Here is a 22,096-nt window from a genome sequence, read left to right as displayed (position 1 = left end):
TTGTACCGCGTTTCCTTGTACTTTTTTTAAATACTGCTGAGAATATTTATAACCAATTTACTTGCCTTAAGAGTTGGACACTCTACGGAAAAGAAGCTAATACTCGCTGTGTGGAAATAAGTTTCTCCCCCGTCTTCACGTATGTAGAACACGAATTAAGTTCTCGTTGACATGCCGGGTCATCGTATCCGCTGGCGTCACGACGGCCCGATGACCCTGCCGAACTTCTTACTGTGATTATCATATAACGATTTGCAATCCTCTTCAGTCTTCTTCAATTTCTTCACCTTTATTTTCCTACCTACATAGTGCAATAAGTGTATCTTTCTTTTAGTATCCGAGATGTTTCGAATAATTTGAAAAAAAATAGAATTCTACCTGATTTAAGATTTTACAAAAATTAATATAATGAAACGTAGCATGTTATTTATGTATTTCGATTATCTTAAAATGTTAAAACATATTTAGTGCCATCTGTACGACAATTCTCGAAACTCAACGAGGGTTGTTCCAACATGGCGAAGATACTTCTATAATCATTCTTCTTATTTAGTAGCGTATTTCATAATTACTTTCGACATACCATAATTTTGTTAGTGTCATTCGATCTCATTCTTTTTAGATAACTATTCAAATTTATCCATTTTGATAAAATGATCCAATATGTATGTGTTATTTATAGGTGTCCTGCAACTTAGACGTTTCAAGGGTCATGGCATAACATTACCAAAGATAGCAGAACACAGATTGGAAAGATCATTCGTTTAGTACTGAAAGTTGCCGAATGTGGCGCACAATATGGTTTTGTCTGCTTGTTCTTGCGATGTGAATGTCCACCGTGCGATCTTGTCAAGTTTTATATCTTGGCTGCCTGGCTGTTTTGCCTTTCGTCTTTATAATTTCGTATCACCAGTGAATGCTTTGGTGTAGCATTAATGATTTGTATAATGGTAGGTTGCTAATTTAGTATGCAAGAAATCAGCTCGGTGGTCCGGAGCAGCTGTCAGCTCGGATGTACGATGACGATGTCACCGAGAAAAAGTGAACCGTCAACTTTAGATTTTTAGTCGTATGGCAACTTGTCCTTTTTGGACGATGAGAGGGAGTTATTAAATTATGCCCAGAAAGGAGAACACGTAAGTGAAACATTAGGTCATTTTGGAGCAAGACATACATTTATTGTTGACAGATACAATAATGATGCTTTGTTAATAAAACATTTCAGCAAAGCCAAAACATGGGAGCGAGACAGAAGAAAGCGAATGAATGTCTACTTCAAAACCCTTGCAGATCTCTTACCACCACTGCAAGAAGGTCGCAAACGCAACAAAGTAGATATTCTTATCCATGCCTCCAAATACGTCAAAGACCTCCATAGTCGAACAGAAGAGTTATTCTTTGCTCATGCTACGGATGCACACAGTGAGCAACATCAGCATTATATTGTTAGATGGAATATTGTATTATACTATATAAATAATGAATGATTCTTTTAGAGGAGGAATTAACGCGTTTAAAGAAGCTTGTTGCTCAGCTGTTTTCTCGAACTCAACTACTCTCTGCTCTTTTGAAAGAAGCTGGAATATCTGTTCCAGCAGAACCTGCACTTGAAAGGATTTCCCCACGAAAATGGTCCAATAAGATTAGCACAGAAGAAGGAGAGAAATGCTTTGGTAAGAAATAAGGTGCAATAAACTTAAGAGTAACTTGAAATATTATCCCAATTATTCTATTATCACTTTCTTCTAGAGAAAAAGTTAAAGAAAAGAAGGGAAAAAGTAACGGCCAACAAAGTGCCTTCTAAAAGAAAACAGACAATCTCCTGTCAATCCACATTAAAAATATCGTCAGAAAATAGTACCCTTGTCGAGAGTGGTGACCCTGCGGTCGAAGATCGTGAAAATCGTGTAAATACTATTAATCGAGACGAGAACCAGTTCGACGATATTACTGGGCTGTCGACACTGGGACCAAAAAAACTTGAACGCAACGAATCTTGCTCACGTAAGTTTCTATTCCTGATTTTTGAAAGTATATCTTGAAAAATATACGTTGACGTTAGGAACTATTGCACTCTTATTTATTTTCGCAGCTTCTGCCAATGGCGTTAAAACGGCTTTGGATGATCACAAAAGGAACAAGAGGAAAGGGAAAAGAAATGAAAGAAGAAAACTATCACCTCGTACAACACAATCTATGTCGAGTTTCGGCGCAGGCACCGTAATACTTTCAAATTCTGGCAAGGTTGTACCTGTTGTGACACCTATGAGTGCATTGCCTGCTTCTAATCTAATTGTAAATACCAGTCCATCCTCCGTTAATTCGCCCATAATTTTAAACAGTGCTCGCTCACATCAGATGATTTTCATGCAGCCTGTTGCACAAGAAACCAATCGTGTGCAAAATTCTGTGATAGCTTTACAGAACCAAGCATTTATTAGTACCGTGCAAAAAGTTGCCGTAAGCACTATACCAAACATTCGCACTAATGTTGTGCTCAACTCTCAAGATTGGTTTTCCAACGTGAAGACTATTATTGATGCTACGAAAATAGGCGGGCATAAAGGAATCTTGCCCAAAGGCAGAGAAGTCACAAAGACTACGATGGCCTACAAAGTTCCTATTCCTGCAGTTCACAAAACTAAGGTTCAAAAAATTAAGAATACTGAGGCTCAACGAGATATCGTACACTCACTCAAACTACGATCAAAGGTTACCTCGTCGAAATCAACAAAAGAAGCGCGAGGACATGGTTCGATCAAAAAAGTTGCAGTTACGAACAGTCATGAAAATGCAAAATCTAATGAATCTAATAATGTTGATGACTATGGTGCTGAGGATAGTAATGACAGCAACACCTCTTCTGAAAATAATAAGAAAGATGATCGAAAGAAGAATGGAGTTCTTAACGAAATCGATGAAGGGAACAAAGATGAAAAAAGGTTAGCAATAACGAGTGAAGATAATAAAGGAAGAAAAAATAATGCGAAGAAGAAAAAGAATGAGGATAAAAATAAAGATGAGGTAAATGTTCAATCACCAATTAGAACCGATAAAGAGCGATTATCGCTTAAACGCAAGTTAAAGAAAAAAGAAGCTTCTCACTCTGAGGAATCTGAAGTAAATAAGAAGCGTAAAAAAAGTGATAAAAACGAATCCTCAGAGAATAAGAAAGAAGTTGAAATGGCGGAATTACCAACAACTTGTAAGTCCATAGAAAGAATGCAAAACGTCATAGAAAAAATAGAAGATCATGTAAACGACACCTTGTCACATAACGGAGATTTTGCTTCACCAGAGTTTAAGGTATCTAAAACTGATAGGGTAGCCAATGTAGGCAAAGTTGACAAAGTATCAGCAGAGAAAGATTACAATGATCAAAGTTTACACGACAGTATTGAAACGGTATCGAAAATAGTACCCACTGCTATTACTGAATCCCAAACTGTTAAAATTAGTGAGGATTGCGAATCAAGTGGAGATCTCGTAGCATGTCAACTAGAGTTTGAGGCATCAGATGGAGATGTCAGTGTAGTATGTTCTAACAAGAGTACAAGTATTGAATATTCACTGGATAGAGTTATGACAAATACAAGACAGATGAACTCTATAGTTTCTAAGGATTCTGCAGCTTCTAATATTCAAAGAGACGAGACTATTGCCCAAGAGGGAAGAAAACTACTCTGTGATCTTGGTAGCAGACTCGATGACCTACTTCAAGGAAATTCAAAGACTTTGGAAATGGCTGAGAGTCCAACCATTACGCCTGACAACAGCAAAATCCTCTTAAATCTTGATACTAATACAACAACAACTATGAGAACAAAGACCGATGCATGTACTTCCAATACCAAGAGGGATGACAGTGAAGAAAGATCTGTTGAGAGAAATAGGAATGAGACATGTGAGTCTTTGAAACCTTCTGTAGATATTCAGACTACTGGCTCTGTAAAATTAGATACTTTGGCGAGAGATGCGGATGGACTGAAGTCTTTTTCATATAGCACAGATAACACTTTTATTCCTATCAGTAGAACGGAAGCTCTTCATTCTGATCTTTCAAATGACATTTTTGCCTCGCTTCAAGTACCTTCGAGTTCACACAATCCTGAATCAATATCACCCACAGCAGCTTTTCTCATGGCCTTTCCGCTAGTGTCAAGCCTGAATGGCAAAACTGAAGTTCTGGAAGAAGAAATAAAAGAGGATTTTAAATATCATAGTCAGACACCTCCGATGCTTCTACAGATAGGTACAATGGAGCCTAATAGTTTCAAGATAAAACTAACTGATAAAGAGAGTGAACTTCCTGAAGAAGTACCTAATGAATCACTCGAAATGTCCAGTACCTCCACAAAAAAGAAGACAGATTTACCATCACCATTGGCATCATCTTCATCTTCACCTACTTCATTGCGAGCACGAACCTCAATAACGCCAACTACATCAGCTACGGCATCTGCTTTACCATCTCGAGTTGTAGAACATGTAACAGAAGCAGTAATAGTTCCTGCAATATCTCGATCATCTACAGAAGTTCATCCGACGTATATCTCCTCTGCAAAGACACGTCCTTCCGTTTCCAGTGAGGACCAGTTGTCCACCTCTTCAGCAGATTTTTCACGAAGTGTGTCAGAGTGTACCACCAGTCATGTCCAACCGAAACTGTCTACAGTATGTTCTGCTGAAAAGCCAGAATCCACTAATGTCCCTTTGCTTCTTGATACTTCCAAAGTATTACCAAAAGTTTTAAATAGTGAGACAGTGAAGAAACCTTATAGGATAGTGCATGGAAAAGATGAGACAGTGCCGTCAAAAACCTTATCCGGGGTGATCAGTGCTTTGTCGTACACTTATCCAGTATCAAATTATGAAGGTGATCCTAGGACAACCGTATCAACATCTTTAGCCTCAACCTCGTCTACATTAGAAAATCAACGTCTATGCCAAGTGCCACAACTTGAGTCTCGTACAATGTTGAAATTACCTGACTCAAACGTAGTTACTTCATCGAATGCTGTTTCAAGTTCTTCTGACGTGAATAAGTATGATATTAGTGGATGCTATTCAACTTGTCAAGATTTCGTACCAAGTTATTCAAGTTTTGAAAATCAACGATCCTCTCGTTATGGGCCTTCCAGTTTCACACCTTCCCTTGAAATGAATAATACCGCGACAAGTACTTCGAATTCCCATAGAAATCTTAAGAACTTCACATCTCTTACTTCGTCTTCGACCACCTCTTCCATCTCAACCGCGATTCCCTCAACTTCTTGCACGACAGCGGGCACCGCCACTTCCCCTTGCACGGGTAATGTAGCTCTGAGTAGTGGCGTTGGTATTACTACCTCATCCTCTTCTTCCTCGCTTGTTGGACTGGAACGTGATTACTCCTTACGATCCGAAGAGTTGCTGGCTACGTCCTCACAGAATCTTCAACAACAACACTATTCACAGCCTGTATCAATAGTCAGTCAAAATGTTCAACGAAATTATGTTGAGCAAAGTAGGAAGGATGTAATCCTAAGCACAGATTCACAGAATGTTCAGCATCATGTCTATACCACAAATACGCAAAAAGATGAACTGCTTCCTAGTTTTACTAGGAATACACATAACAGTTATGCTCCTCGGGATAAGGATAATTTAAATCCAGTCTCCAGAAACGTTCAGCAAAATTATGGGCTTCGTAACAAGGAACAACAGTCCACGAATTCGCAGAATCCTCAGTCTCAGCTTCAACGTCAGCACCAGTATCAACCACACCCTCAGTCTCAATCTCAGCACCAGCATGCATTACAACATCAATCTCAATCTCAACCTCAACAACTGAGTACTTTTCTCTTGCGTAGCAAAGAAAATTTTACGCAGAATATACGTCAGGATTATGCTATACAAAAGACCCAAGAAATGACTCCAGATGAACATCGACAGCAAAAACACAATAATTACTTAGCGAAGAAAATTGAGGTTGATAATTTTTCGTTAAATTTCTACGGGAAGGATTCACAAGCAGACGCTCTTTCTAATGTAGAGATCATCGATGCCTTTCAAGGAAAACATGGGCAAACCAGTACGCAGAGCAGTTACCTCCCTTATGAAAAGGAAGGAAAGCGATTTCTTGGTGATCGGCCAGTACATTCCCTTGGAAAATCTCTTCTTACTTCTCAAAACTCTCTTCCGACGTACTATCAACAGATTCATCAACCTCATCAACCTCTTCAGTCGATTCCGAGCCATCAAAGTCATGAGAGTCATGAGAATCATCATCAGACTCAGCATCCCCATCAGAACCATCAGTCGAACCAGCTCGCTACCACTTCAAATTATGAACAAAGTACACTCACAGAGAATTCCATTAAATCGACTACTACAGTCGCTCATAACTCTTCCAACTTCAGCATCCTTTCCTGGACCACTTTCTCTCCGGTGAGTACAAACAATAATCTTGTTCACTTTGAACAGGCTCAGTCGCAAGTGGATGCATCTGTAACCGGTGGTGCAGTAACAGCACTGGGGACAAGTACAACAACAGCACCAACAGTAAGGACGACACCTGCTGAGAATAAAACTATCTGTGACAATTTTAGCTACGTTCCATTGCATAAAGACAGTTTCGGATTTTCCGGCATCCTCTCTGATGCATTCTCGGCTGAGAGCACTTTACACTCATTGCATATGGGCAAGTCTTCTACGAGGACAAAACCTCCTCTCCTAGAGATGCCGAAACAGCCATCATTTCTCGAAACCTCGAAGTTGGGCATACTTTCGCAAAAGCACCTGCAAAATCATAATCATGGTCAAAGTCATAGTCAATCTCAAAATCAAAGCCAAAATCAAACTACTCAATCCATCGATTATAAATATCTCGCAGAACCAAAGAATAAAAGCAAGTATTCAATGGAGACTGAATATATTCACAATGAATTTACTATTGGTATGGATCATCAACATCCTCATCATCATCAAAATCACCATAATCAGCAGCAGCAACAACAACAGCAGCACCAGCAACACAGCACTAAGCAGCAATCGTCAATATCAATTGCAACAAAGCAGGAAAAATCCATTCCTTACGCAATGACTAGCTACAATCCTCCAATAAGCTTTGATGTGTCAGATCGTAATAATCCAGTGAAGTATTCAGCTGATACCTATATAGGAGGGAGTTTCAAATATACGGATAAGTCGCTACCACATCAGACACAGAAATACCAGCCACTCGCACAAACTCAACTTCCATCAATGCCACCACATAACAATAGCATTGGTTACATCCATAAGCAACCTCAAAATTCCAACAAGTCTAAAACTCATCAACAGCAGCATCAGCAACAACAAAATCAACATGCTCAGCACCATCATCATAATTCTCATCAGCAGCATCACCACCACCAGCAACATCATCATCAGCAAGTCCAACCACATCAGCAACATCAGCAACAACAACAGCAGCAAAACAGCAATAGAGCACCTGTTAATTGGATGATGACACCGGAAGTGAAACACAATACAAATATCACGGATATTATACTACCGCCGATTGGAAAGGAGCTTGACCTTTGCCAAAATAATCTTTTCTCACAAAGCACGACGTACAACCAAAGTACGAGTAATCAATTTTATAATAACTACGATGTTCCACATAGTTTTCCAAATATACCGGTTCTGCAAAACGAATCGAAGAAAATTGATATCTTCTACACGGAGGAGCAACCATTTTCTTGGTCACCAACCAAAAATCCACATACTCTCGTGGAACAGAGTCAATCGATTAAATCAATTGAGCAACATATTGTTCCTCCAACTCTACCAACTCTTGTAGGTGATCTTGCTTTGGGTACCAATATTCCTGACAAGCAAAACTTCCTCTTTAGTCAGATTCCTGCAGCTGCTGTTGCGGCCGCTGCCGCTGCAGCTGCCATGGCTACTGCCGCTACTACTGTATCAACATCCACGTCTACTACGGTTTCAACGACATCATCGAGTCTTCTTCTGACATCTAGTTCTATAACATTTTCTACGCCAGTATCAACTTCAACTTCGACATCCGCTTCCATATCTACTTCCACTTCAACTTCTACATCTGCATCCAGGTCGACGGTTCCTTCGTCTTTAATATTCACACCAACAACCCCTGCAACGACTACGTCGTCATTGGCGTCAACCTCAGGATCGGCATCGACATCAATATCGACGTCGACGTCAGTACCGATATTAGCTCCTACATCCACATCAACTTCGACATCGACATCAGTTTCGACATTGATTTCTAATACTGCTGTTGGCACTGCAGTCGGAACAATGGCAACCAGGTCAGCAAATGTTGAACACACAGAAAAAGATTCAATTTCTGGAAAAGATAAAGAAACCAGTGCCCCCATCAGTCGTGATTTTCCGACAATACTTCATTCACAGCACGCTTGTGTTCAGGGTACTTTTTTGTCTGTCAGCCAATTGGTGGAACATGAAAAAGCAGAGAAATCTCAGCAACAGCAACAAGTCAGAAAACATCAACGAAAAAGCAGCAAGCGACAACTCGACATGCGCAAATCAACCAGTCAACCTACTGGAGAACATCAACAGTCCAGAACACCTGCTGAACAGCAACAATCACAGCTTCACCAAGATGAAAGGAAAAATGTTAGCGTTTCTGCTTCGTCTTCTGAGCAACATAATTTCTCAACAGAGCATACTTATCAGCAACAAAAATATCATTCGCAAAATGATTTTCAATGGAGATCTCGTAATTGCAAAAGCAATTACACGGCTGAAGCTCTCATTGGAGGTAACTCGAGTGCACTTCAGCAGAACAATTTACACCAGCAGCAGCAACAACAGCAGCAACGGCAGGAGTCAAAGCACGTGGGGCCTATAAAGTTTCAACCAAATTACGGACCCACTAAATTTGGAAGTGGTTTATCAGCATCAGGTGCAGACGTTGCGACAATGCCTTTAAATTATTTCTCAGGCGCTGATGAGAGTAACAATTACGGTCAGGTCAATCAAAACTTTAATTCCTACGCTTCATACTCCTCAAATGCATCTAGTATTTATCCTACGACGAATTTTATAACAAGTATACAAAACACACCAGCATCATCTGGTTATATGATGCCGCTTCACGAGAATACTGATTACCTGGAATCATCAAATTCATTTCTTTTACCAAATGCCACGGTAACACCTGGCAACTCAACATCTAATGTTTTGAAGAATCAACACTATGCTACTTCAGCCTCTACTGCCATTGCTGCTGCTTCCAATTCCGGTGGATCTGCAGTGATAGTCAGCGGTTCAAAGAATCAAAACTGCGAGAAACGGAATTATTCTATCTCAAAAAGAAGTAAACGCAAAAATGATAACGGTGCAACGGGAATACAGAGCATCGACTTCTCCATTTCCGGCATGAACTCACCCCTTGAGGATTATCATTCAAGCTTTCTACCTCATGGTAATGTGTACCAAAACTCATCAGTTCTACCATCTCCGGCGGTATCAGTTTCTTCGGTGCCACACTCGGCACCACCGACACTGGCTTCTGTAATAGTACCTCCACCGCCACCACCTCCACCATCACCACCACAGCCATCCTCACCAGCACTGCCACCACCATTGCCTCTGTCAATACCGTCTTCTGTCCATCAAACTAACGTCTATCCAAAGCCGGTACTGAATGGCAATCTGTCAGGATTACCTGTGCCAGGAAACGTTCAAAATATTTCACCAGCTGGTCTTGGCATGAGTTCCAATGTTACCGGAAGAGGAACGTCTGTGGCTAGCCCCATGGTGATGACACATCCTTCTGGGACAAGTTTAACCAACTTTAACCTTAGCACCATTTTCCCTGAAATTAATGATAAGGTTTTTATCTTTCTATTTATTTGAATATTACTGGCTTGTTACGTATTCATATTTGTACGTCCTTTCGCTATCATTTAATCTTATTAACTCTTTTACAGGTTGTCGGTACCGTTCCTTACAAGCCTCTCACGCAATCCGTGAATCATGGTCCTACTTACACGCACTCACCAAACTATGCGACACCTTTGGCGCGTCAGGCACTGTCCCAAGTGAGTAATACATAATTAATACAATAATGCAGTCATGATCACTTTATTAATTATTATTTCATTTCAGTTACCAGAGTCTACGACTCAATTCGTGAACAATATGCAACCTCCAGCATCGAGTGTGCTTCACTACAAGAATGCCTGATTTTTAAGAAGCACACATACCATAATGGAGCCTGTAACATAGTAAAACAATGTACATACGTTAATAATAAAAATAAAAGAAACTAAAATACTGATTATACAATCTTTACTTTCTTGTAGTTGTGAATTCGGCAGTAAACTATAAGCCAAGTGTCGATTAGCTGACAGGAGCAACGACGAATGAAAGAAAGTGGCGACGATGTGGTGTCTAGCTTAAAAGTACAAAAAGGAAGGAAACACAATCATCACTTGTGTATGCATCTGTGCCGTTATCTATGATGATAAAACAGAGCCGATTATGTCATTTTTTCTTCTTGAGAGGTGATGCATGCAACTATATGTATATAATTGCGTGAAAAAATTTATGAATTTCGAGTTTTTATGTATGTCTGTGCGTGTATGTATCGATCATGGATACGTTACCCGATGAAGTAATCTTAAAAATCATGCTAAATTTATAATTCGCAGATCGTTTGCAAGCAATACAAGTATGTCGATTTTGGAGATATGTCATTCTGCGTAATTGGTATTTTTTTAAAAATATTTTACTCAACGGGAAAAAATTTTCAAGATTTTTGATTTTAACATAAACACCGACGAGTGTCTTACTGACAAATGGTAGCGTAATTAAATTTAATTATGAAAAAAATACAATCAACGCTGTTAACGAAGATGCTTTTGCTACTCTTTCAATTAGTGATGCTGATAACGATGTTGAAACGACGATTATTACGATCAAAAGACTATTTTTCATGAGTTCTGTTTCAATTGAACTAGGGCTACTGGCGGCACCTCTCCTCATGGATGGATGAAAAAAAATCTCATGGAATACAACACACCAACGACGATTCACGAGACCCGTGGCTGGTCTAGAGCGTCGAGCATCTTACATAACCTAGCTTATACTAAAGGGACAACGGGATTGTGGGAATTTCGTAATAATAGGCACAAGAAAGTGCAGAAGCTGTCGTTCTCTGACTTACGGCGGAATCGCGTAAGGATTCTTCTGATTTATACCAAAATCGAGGATCCGACTTTAGAGTAGAGTCGCCGGAAGAGAGAAATTCTCAGTTAGAAATCACTAACACAATTTTTTGAAACTATTGGTGAAAAATAATACAACGAAATTTATCCTCCGCAACCACGATCTCGTGGTAAGTTGTATTTCCGTGATACTCCACCTTGTATTTCACATAATAATAAACACCCTCCTTGCATTCTTCCTTATTGTAACTCACTCGTACATTGCCCACGTATCTGACTACGCGACTAATTGCCTTTTCCACTTGAATATACTCGGAAATCGTTGTTAGACTTTCGTGCGCAATCGTACGTAAGATCGGATAGTATAGTGCCGACGATGAAATCCAAATATATTCTTCGACGATGGGGTAACTTTTTGCTACACGGTACCTTGACTGAGACGAATTCCGTTTTTGAACCAAAATATATCCGTCAAGCCTTCGACTGACTTATATTCCTCCTTAGCTATCGGTATATATATTGCACCCTTCCATTCCGTTGGATTTAAGGTAACGTTAGACACTGATTGATAGTTTTAGAGGCTATGGAGTATTCCCAGTGAGCTGCTATTAGCGCGATAGTTAACAAGACGACTGAGGCAACTGTTAATCCACTAACAATTTTCTTTTTCTTGACTTTTGCGTCTACGGCCTCGGTACCCGACGGAATTTTCTTCATGTAGTTGAACAAAATAGCACTGAGCAATAGAATGAATTCGATTAAGCAGACAATCACCGTTGTCGTCGATGACATTTTAATACTCTTCGAGAGATTGCCGCACTCGGGAGTGATGGACTCTTTCCATAAACTGAGACATTTTTGAATATTTAATAATAGTTTCACAGCAAATTAATGAAATATACTATTCTATACTTTATAATTGAAGTTACTATATGCTCCGAAGGTTGGTCATTGTTGCATAGATTGGCAAGTTAAAATGAAAAACTCGATTGTCCGTTATTGGAACTTTGCAAATAGTATATGTATCGCCTTCACTATGTTTATCAATATTATTAATATTTGGTTCTTGCGTACACAAGCATATCTTTACGGCAGATGTAGAGTTAAGAAAAATAAGTGGATACGTGGGCTCGTCGAAAGAAAACGCGCAAGACATCTCCTTTTGCAAGAATATCCGCATTTGGATTCCAATGTTTGCGTCGGAAGATGGGCCTGCCATCTTCAGAAATTCTCGAATCGCGAGGTTTGTCTGATAAACGGAGAGCTATATCATATGCATATACATATAGCTCTTATAGGCAGGGTGCGAGCGCGTGAGCGAGGCATTCTTATACGCGCTATAGGGACTTGCTACGCCACCACTAACAACGAGTGAGAGGGTCTTATAGCGAACCAACGCTAGGAGGGACGAAGACGCTCTTATACGAGACTGTTCCAACTCGTGACATAAATGGCGTCCCGAGCGATGGGAAAAGGCTACCCCCACTACGCTCCGGCCTGGCTTGCTTTTAGGCTGCTAGCCGCCCCTACTCTCGCTTCGCCACTGTTCCCCTAACTTCTCTCTGGAACACCATTAATGCCGCTCAGTGTATCGTTTTATTGAAAGACATCATAATTATATTTTTTATACTTTGATTCAAAACATAAGTACACTGAGTGGGCAGTATTGTTTACGTGCTTCAGGGCGTGCAAGCAACAGAGAGGGTACTATGGTGTGAGCGAAACGCCAAAGCGTAGCTCGTTGCGTCATTCTCGGAGAGCAATAGTGCGAACGAGTCGGCAATATGACGCTAGAGTTACTCTCGTAAGGTATAAACGTTCGCTGCGTAGTGCTTTCTCTGTTGCACGCACAGGCCGAGGTACGTAAACATTCACCGCTCACTGTGTCTTATCTGACCGCAGAACGTCCACAAGCAGGACACCATTAACACTAGACTTACGGACATATTGATTATCAATGTCACCGTAAATTGATAAAAAATAATAATTATGATTTCTGTAACTTTTACTCTTAAATTTCACACCTTAGGCACCTTCAGGTTCCAACTGGCTAGTGCGAATTCGTAATTCGCACCTGTGTGGTGTCTAAGAGTTAAACATGAAACTTGTAATCCGTCAAATTGAGGAGTTCCGTAAATCTAATATTAATGACGTTCAGATACATAAGTTGCTTCGTCGCAATGACTGTACCACCGGTTGCCTGTATTTGGCGGAAAAATCAACCGCGTCTTTTATCAGCGTTATCTGTTATGTAGGAAAGTAAATGGGCATGCGAGGACGACTACGACGACGAAACTGAAATAAAATAATCTTGCTCGCCACGTCAATACGCCCTAATCTCGTACACTAATCGTATTGATCTTGGTGGTAATCAATTCAGAACCTTTAATTCCTATAGTTAATGTATCAATAACATTTTCTCAAATATAGCGATTTATACGATATTTCATTCCAAACACAGATACAAGAGTTGACTCGGGTAAAGAGTCTCGGCGGGTCGTGCCCTGTATAGCCGGTTGCCTGTACTGGCCGCGAGACTCGACCGAGTCTCTTGATTACGGGAGAAGGTTCACTGGTAAGCAAACGTTGATAGACACTTGCGAGTACGTACCAGTGTGCGCTGTGACTTGACGGCTGATAATAGTAATTGATAGTAGGCGTTAAAGCCAAGCCAACGTGCCTGTAACTCTTTCAATACACATTATCTAAATTACGATTTTTACCCTGTTAAAATAGTTATTAGATAAAATATTAATTAACCTACAAGATACAGAGTGGTGGAGATGCATCGTCGCCGAGGAAGAACAAGTCCTTCTGTAGAACGTGAAGAAGGTGAGAAGAAATTTGAAAACGCAAATAAGAAATCAAAGAGACAATACACTTCGATCACAATATATACTAGTAATATCCTATTTCGGGCTGGTTATGAACGATGATGCCTAATGAAAAGCAGTCTATTTATCTGTTCCCCTCTGGTTATCACGTGGTGTGTTTATCCTGTATGTAATCGTGTTTAGATATGCATATATGAATATGCTTAGTGGGCGTGCTAGTTTGTATTGTAATTCTGAGTTCAGTGTATTGAAACGATTCGTTGTATTTTGAGAATAATCCTTCGATTTTTAGTTGAGAAGAATTTACGTTACTTGGAAGAGAATGAAGAACAGGAAGGTAATAATCAGAAAGATGATAACAACGATGAAGAGGAGGATGAAGACGTTTTACGTGCGATGACAGTGGAAGGAATACGCGATAGAATGCAGGTATTTATATCTAAATTGTTGTATTAACCTAATTATCTTATTTAATCTCTATTCTCTTTCCTTCCGATCCGTCTATTTGATTTAGCAAATGCGCCAAGATGTATTAGAACAAGTTAACGAACAATGGAATGAGATGCTCTCTGACGTGCTGCAACGACTGGAGGCGAATGTGTCCGGTTCTGGGTCTGGAAATAAAATCTTTGAAGATACTGACAAATATGTTGATCGTCGGTTAGAAGAAAAATATTCTCTTTGCCAGTACGCGTTTCTTGTTGGATGGTGTATCATCAAAGTATTTGTTTTACAGGAAATCTCAAAAAGAAGGTATTCTGTCGGACAAAAGATTCCAGCCGAGAAATTCTCTTCTCACTGACCTCTTCAAGATCAAACATTTCAGAACGATCTACAACATCTTCGTAGTTATCCTTATAATTCTATTTATAAACACTGCGGTATGCGATATCGTGGATACTGGCTCGTACGTAAATTCTTGTTAGTTTTCTCTCTAAATTATTTCTATAACTGATGATAAATTAATAACAGTAATCTTAATTGTATTATGCCGTTGCACGTCGTTGGATATGTCCTTGTTAATAATAATAACGTGAATCATAGAGAAAATTGCTTAATCACGGACTTTGCACTATAAGTAAGTCAATCGTGTGATTTCTTAACGATTAACGATATTCTATTTCTATAGAATCTACCCACGGCCTTTGCAATTAGAGTCAACGGATAATAAGTAATAAAGTTTATTCCTTAAATAGTTTTCGATAGACAATTTTTCGAGGCAATAATACATACTTTTATGCTCGAGTTTATGGCCTTGTATGCGTTTCGCGTCATAGAGATGGCGGATGTACATAAATAAGTAAAAAGAAACATAATCGAATGAATTTTCAGAACTCATCTAGGTGTGAGAACAATTATGTTGGGATTTGGAAAATTTCCTACAGTTATTAATATCTGGCTGCTCATGAAAGGGTCAACCTTCGCCTTATACATAATTTTCAGCTTTTGGGCCAGTCAGCGCTCTACGTTACCAGCAAAAAGTAAATTCATGATATGAAATAATTTATATCAACGGTAATTTAAAATTGTTTTATAAGTTATACTTTTTTTGTAGCATTGCCACGGAAGATCCTAGATTATGGTTGTTTAGCGTTATTTATACTTTATCAAGCAGCGTTCATCGCTTTGCCAGTAAAGGCTATACTTGCAGAAGATTTACCTCCAGTCTCCAGTTTAGTTGTCTTGATGGAGCAGGTGTGTAACCTTAATAAATTTTTTAGTTTATCAGAACGGATTGCAAATAATTCTAATGAGTTATGTATATTCTGGCCTAGCATAGGTTCGATTGCTAATGAAGACGCATGCCTTCGTGAGAAGCACAGCTCCAAAGATGATGCTCGAAGAATCGCAAAAGTTACAGAAGACACAAAAGTCACAGGTGGATATTTCCGGTTCGTCGAAATGTCCAGGGTTTTCAAAGTTCCTTTACTTTATGTTCGCCCCGACGCTCGTATATCGGGACAGCTATCCGCGGTGAGTATATTAAAAAAAAAAGAATAATATAAATAAATCTCAATTAAAAAGAGAAAAGATGAGAATGGACGGTACAGAAAAATGATGACGGTGATGACATGAAATCAGAACACAGCAAATAAATTGGCGAAAAGTCATCTGGAATTACACGGAAGTCGTCCTGGTTGTCTTCTACGTTGCTTTCGTATTCGAGCGTTTCCTCGTACCAGACTTTCGTCAATTTGGGGAACATCCTCTGGAACCACGTGCTCTTATACTAAGTATATTTAGTACCATGATGCCAGGGATCCTGGTCTTCCTTTGTGGATTCTATTGTCTTCTTCACTCGTGGATGAACGGCTCGGCAGAGCTGTTACGCTTCGCCGACAGAATGTTTTACAAGGTTAATAATTTTTTTTAAGTGTATAACGTTCAGTTGATTGAAATGCAAGAAAACTTTGCGAATAATTAATGAAAGCAAAACGCATGTTACAGGATTGGTGGAATTCGACTTCGTATGACGCATACTATCGTACCTGGAACGTTGTGGTACACGACTGGCTTTATACGTATATATACAAAGACATGTATGAAATAGTTACACCGCGAAATAAGGTCCTCTCAACATTCACGGTCTTTGCCGTCTCAGCGATTTTCCACGAGTACATCCTAGCATTCGCCTTCCGGTTCTTTTATCCGGTAATGCTACTTATGTTTGGCGGTATTGGTCTCGTTCTTGTCTTTCTGACCAGGAAACATGACAAAGCTGGTGGTAATATCTTCGTGTGGCTCACTCTCTGTATCGGTAGCGGAGTTCTTCTTAGTCTTTACTCCATGGAATATTATGCTAGAATTAATTGCCCACCTTATCAAGATAGTTTTCTTGATCTGTTTTTACCACGAAGTTGGACCTGCCATCGTTTGTAGTTGATAATTGATAATAAAGAGTCCATTATTAAAATTTTAAGGTGCTTTCTAGTGTTCTTCGGGATCTAGAGATATACAGTTATCAATTTATATAAAGATGAAATGAGCGGCTAATAAAGAAAAAATTAATACAATTTTAATAGTATATCGTCATTTCTATACAAATTCAATTACGAGGACAATATCGTGTGTTTGCAAACATCTGGATACATTGACCCTCTGCTGTTTCACACAACTTACTTAAATATATATATATATATATATATATATGTTGAACTTGTACACCTTCGGCGGGTAGGAATTCAGCATCCTGCGATTCTGAGAGTCCTATGAGACATTCTCACGTAATGACCACGCTCGCCCATTGAACAGCTTTCTTCGAAGGGTTAAATCGCCACTGATTCGAGTCAGGTTCAGTGTTCGAGCAGCGCGCACGATGATTGTCTTCTTGGAAAAACCGTGCCTGTGAGAGTGAGCATCCACCATTCGCCATTCGCCATTGAAAAAGGAGTAAGGATCAGAACAAAGAATGACGGAAATGGCTGCAGAGATTGAGTAATTAACAATAAATGACGAGTAAGGTTCATTTGCCCATACCGACGACAGCCTCGTCCATCAACTCATCGTCGGTGATGCACGGTGAGGCCGAGTGTGGTGAAGGCGGTATAACTCGAGGCGAAGGTGCAGGACTCTTAAGGATGTGAAGACTGAGTGATGGACTCGGCGGAAAGGTCGGCGGTGGTGGAGGTGGTGGAGGAGGAGTGTTACGCCGTGCAGGAGCTGCCTGAACCAATGCTCTTTCAGGCACTGTCGTCAATTTAGTAACCTCCTTCGGCGCTGAAAAATCTAGCAACATTTCCGCCGCTTCCTGATTACTGGTCGGACCTTTCATCGTATTAGTTTCCATTGGAAGAACACTGCTTGTTGGCGTAGATGGTGGCGGCAATGGAGCTAATGACGGTTGTGACTGTGATTGTTGTTGTTGCTGCTGATGTGACTGGGGTTGAGTCTGTTGTTGTGTCGCAGTTTGCAATTGTAACTGCAGCTGGGGCTGTTGAGGTTGTTGAGACTGCTGAGACTGGGAGTGTGTTTGACCTTGTTGAGATGTCGGTTGTATAGCCGATTGTTGTTGCAGTTGGACTGGTTGTGACTGATTTAACTGTTGAATTTTATCGTCCTTATATTTTACCAGAGCGGCATCTGCTGGTTTGGTGCTCAAATTCAGACTTTCTGGGGAGATAGAAGTGCCTGATAATACTGGATGATAGACGGGTGGCTTCGATGCAGATATTGTGGTAAGTGAGTCAGCTTTGGCCAAATTAGGAATATCATCCTTGCCTGTGCTCGTTGTACAATTCAGGTATTGTGATAGAGTCCTAGGAGGCGCATGTACCAATGTTTCCTTACAAATCTCTCGAGAATCTGCTATGCAGTCGTTAGGTTGCTGCATCGATAGATTTGTTGGTACTTCAACATCTAGAGTTACAGAAGCACTACTACTGCTATTGATACTCATGTTGCTGCTAAGTGTCGTAGTAGCAATTGAGCTACCACAGGTAATATTAGGACTAGAACTTGCACAGGTAGGTGTAGTAACAGCTATAGTTGTTGGTACCAATTGGCTCGAGACTGATGGTGGTAACATCAGGCCTGTAGTACTGGAAGCAGGAGTAGTAGTGAGAGTGGTAGTAGCAGTTGCACTGGGAACAGTTGTTACCGTGACGGTAGCAGTAGCAATGGGGTTTCCTACAGTGATTGGTATCGAAGTTGCTGGCAGATTATCCAACTTGGAGTGGCTTTGATCCCGTCTTTCCTGTATCTCTTGGGCTTTAGTATTAGATAAAGTATTGGAGAGACTATTAGGCATGGCACTGGATATGGAGAGAGTATTAGGAATAGAATGAATACCATCTCGAATACCATGACTTGTGGAGAGAGCATTCGCGAGAGGCTGAAGTTTTGATTGGTCCGATTTTTGACCGGAAAGAGTATCCAGTAGCTTGGTGACGTCACTTCGATTACTTCCGGTATTGGATTCAGGTAAATGAGATAATGTTATCTTGTTCTCAGTTTGTGGCTGCAATTTCTTCTCAGCGGAGTCGACGTTACTAGCGTTTGCTCTCGCTGAGAGTTTTGGTATTTGAAACTTGGTGTCAAATTGTTTCCTCGCACCCTCGACGATAAACTGCGGCGCAAGACCTGGTAATGATGGCATTGAGGCATGCGCAGCTAATACCTTGAATGCCCTCTCGCTGTCGCTTTCCTCGCGTAGACCAGACGGACTTGACTTCCTCGCATCAGAGCTCTTCGTGCCGAATAAACTTTTGTCACCGAGTTTCGGCATTCTGGATTTGTCGCGACTGCGGCTCAGGTCGGTAGCACCGCCGACGCCTGAAGTCTTTGGCGAACCTGATGAAGACTTTGAGAGACCTTTTGTTAATAGGCTGCTGACATTGCTACTGCCAGATGTACCTGTACCGGATGCGCCACTAGCGCCACTTCCATTTCCTCCAGATGATGACTTCCCGGAGGATGGGATCTTTTGGCTTGAGAGGCCAGAACTGCCTTTGCTACCTGTGCTACTTCCTAATTTCGGTGAGACCTGAGATTGGGGCTTTTTCGAGGCTGGACCCGAATTCACACCAGGTTTTAGTCCTGTGTGAGTCTTGGGCGAGCCATTACCCGAACCAGACGATGACGTTGAACTAGAAGATATTTTTAAGCTGCTGCTACTCGTTCTTGAGTCTTTTGTTCGTGTCTTGTTGATTGTAATCTTCATCACGTCAGAACTATGCTTTACCATGTACTCAGCTGGATTTTTTGTTTCCATACCAAGAGTTGCTGACCCTGATGCCGACGTTCCTGACCCCGATTTTCCGCTGAGGTTCTTACCATCGGATACTTTATTCGAGGGCATCCTTTCTTTTTGAGAGGAGCTCGTATTTCCACCGACTCCCATACCCAGAACCGGCATTCCTACAGTACCACCGGTTGGGCCTGAAGTACCACTACCTGTAGTACTGCCCCCGGAACCCGGGCCAGCTCCTGCGGGAGCGCTTCTGGAGGAACCGTTAGTATTGTCATCCGTACAATGCTGAGCGTTCTTTAATTTGTCGATAACCGCACTAAGCGAACCCTTCCTATTTCTGGCTTGTTGCTGGGCACTCGCTGATTTACTAAAATCGGAACCACTGGACGGCGGCGTATTTTCACCACTGCCAGGTAGAGATGTACTTGCACCTGTACCCGTCCCTGATAGTTCCGGACCCACAACATTAACCAATTCCAGTTGTTTCAATTTCCCACTGGAGGAAGACTTGTTTTTAGGGCTTTGACGTCCCGATCCCGCAAAGCTCAAAGAAGATCCCTTTCGCTCCTTAGATTCTCTCGTAGAATCCTTTCCGGATGATTTGGTCTTCAACGTCGATCCATCACTAGTACTTTTATTTGATGGAGAATTTGCAGCTGACTTAAGAGCAGACATACTTGGTTTTCCTGCACTGGTGGAGCTTCCATGCTTTGGAGAAGATATACTCCCCTGCTTCGGACTGACACTCGCCGATGTTGGCACTGGCGTGTGTTTTGGGCTATTATATACTGGCGAATGTTTCGGACTCTGAATAGGCTTATTCACCGGTTGTTTTAGAGTAGGACTTGATTTGCCCATCAAAGCTAGAGGACTAGCGTGAGTTGGTGATGGGGACGAACTGAACTTACGTAAAGTTGTCGAAGGCGAGGAAGGTCGCGAACTTATATTGGGAGGTGATTCGCTTGATTTTATACTTAGAGAAACTGCTTTTGTAAGAGGATCCTGTTGTTGCTGCTGCTGCTGTTGTGACTGTTGCTGCTGTATTTGCGGTTGCGGTTGTTGCTGCTGGTGATGATGATGGTGATGGTGATGCTGTTGCAATTGAGTAGCTGTTGATTGTTGCTGTTGCTGTTGTTGCTGCTGTTTAGGTGGTAATTTATCCGGTGGGCCCATTGGACTATCTTCACGCTTCCGCTTTCTTTTCTTCTCAAGCTTACTTTTGTCATCAGTCTTGCTTTTTGAACTTTTTCTATCCCTGCGTTCATCCGTGAGATTAGTCTTGCTGGATGGTGCCGCAATTGGTGTAATTGTAATAGAACTGGGTAAGGTAGCTTGAGCCGATGAGGCGATAGGAATAATTTCAATACCTGGTCGTCGCTCTAATCCCATACCAGTCAGTACAGAATTATAACTCGAATTCTGACTAATTCCACTGCCAGATATTGGTGTTATGCTCACTGAGGGTGGTACCAGGCCCTTATTGTCCTCAAAGATATTTGGACTTTTCTTCTCTTCCCGTTTCTTTGTTTTGCGCTCACGTTTAAGAAGCTCTTCGACGTCCTGGAGCTCGTGTACTTCCATGATCTCATTCTCATTATCAAGATCATAATCTGAACTTTTGTCTGTATTAACTAAATCAGCAGCGTCAGCATTTGATAGGTCTAGTCCGCTAGTAGCAATACTGGCCACTGATGTTGGTGTCGGTGTCCTCACCTCGTTTGGGTTTTCTCTACTTACAGTACCCCCAGCACCGCCCCCTGTTGGTGTTCCAAGTGGCGTCGAATCAGAACTTGAACTTTCGAGGAGTATTTCTCCCGGGTCTTCTCCCTTTCGTTTAGGACTTCGCCAGAGACAGTCAGCTGCTGCAGCTGCGGCAGCAGCAGCCGCAGCAGCAGCGGCTGCTGCAGCAGTCTTTCTCTTTCGACTTTTTTTAGGACGTTCTGCATTTGTTAATAAAGTACTGGACAAATTTCCTGATGAGTTTTTTGTTTGGCCGAGTAATGCACCCAGTTGTAGAGGATTCAGCATACCGCTGCTGTTTGTATCGGATTGGCCGGAATATGACGGAAAACCGATACTATTCTCCGCTCCGGCATCTAAAAAAGACTGCTGAGAAGATTGTTGTTTAACAGCAATAACACTTCCACCGCCAACGCATGCACTGAGGCTGCCATTCTCTTGCTTGATATTTATATCTCCATTATTAAAATCCGACAATCCAGAGCCATTAATGTGACCATTTTGATCCCTTCCTGAACCCATATTCATTTGGCCGTAATTTCCAGTAGCAGTACCGTTTCCACCACCTAATCCACCACCATTGCCAGATCCACTTCCACCACTACCACCTCCCCCTCCTCCGCCCCCACCTC

The 22,096-nt window shown here is 41.1% G+C and overlaps 3 protein-coding genes across 7 annotated transcripts in view; 2 read left to right on the top strand and 1 right to left on the bottom strand.

Annotated features, from left to right (window-relative positions):
* The first annotated feature begins 7 nt into the window (after positions 1–7).
* On the top strand, positions 8–11,439 carry LOC107266588 (serine-rich adhesin for platelets). 4 transcript variants are annotated; one of them, XR_001537450.2, is made up of 9 exons: positions 696–1,136; positions 1,226–1,422; positions 1,497–1,673; positions 1,750–2,004; positions 2,093–9,864; positions 9,963–10,073; positions 10,141–10,269; positions 10,338–10,538; positions 10,995–11,439. XR_001537450.2 is itself a non-coding variant. In XM_015737202.2 (8 exons), exons 2-8 carry the CDS (start codon positions 1,117–1,119, stop codon positions 10,216–10,218), a joined length of 8,610 nt encoding a protein of 2,869 aa, XP_015592688.1. In that variant the 5' UTR covers positions 8–139; positions 683–1,116; the 3' UTR covers positions 10,219–10,315. The 4 variants fall into 4 exon arrangements, 1 of the variants encoding a protein (XP_015592688.1); XR_001537449.2 differs by having other exon boundaries at positions 10,686–11,439; XM_015737202.2 differs by lacking the exons at positions 10,338–10,538; positions 10,995–11,439 and adding an exon at positions 8–139 and having other exon boundaries at positions 683–1,136; positions 10,141–10,315.
* Positions 11,440–12,963: 1,524 nt separating this feature from the next.
* Positions 12,964–17,049, top strand: LOC107266592 (sterol O-acyltransferase 1). Its single transcript, XM_025083895.1, has 11 exons — positions 12,964–13,060; positions 13,457–13,568; positions 13,663–14,033; positions 14,328–14,464; positions 14,550–14,695; positions 14,772–14,942; positions 15,368–15,516; positions 15,591–15,730; positions 15,816–16,009; positions 16,118–16,391; positions 16,484–17,049. Exons 3-11 carry the CDS (start codon positions 13,985–13,987, stop codon positions 16,913–16,915), a joined length of 1,692 nt encoding a protein of 563 aa, XP_024939663.1. The 5' UTR covers positions 12,964–13,060; positions 13,457–13,568; positions 13,663–13,984; the 3' UTR covers positions 16,916–17,049.
* Positions 17,031–22,096, bottom strand: part of LOC107266606 (mediator of RNA polymerase II transcription subunit 1) — an 8,570-nt gene continuing 3,504 nt past the window's right edge. For both annotated transcript variants that reach the window (XM_025083890.1, XM_025083891.1), the window contains one exon: positions 17,031–22,093. In XM_025083890.1, coding sequence (XP_024939658.1) covers positions 17,499–22,093 — 4,595 coding nt within the window. In that variant the 3' untranslated portion in view covers positions 17,031–17,498. The remainder of the gene's footprint in view (positions 22,094–22,096) is intronic.

Source organism: Cephus cinctus, unplaced genomic scaffold (assembly GCF_000341935.2).
Source record: "Cephus cinctus unplaced genomic scaffold, Ccin1 Ccin1_scaffold0330, whole genome shotgun sequence".
NCBI classification, from domain to species: domain Eukaryota; kingdom Metazoa; phylum Arthropoda; class Insecta; order Hymenoptera; family Cephidae; genus Cephus; species Cephus cinctus.
Note: the sequence above shows the minus strand (reverse complement) of the source record. Positions and strands in the feature narration are given on the sequence as shown.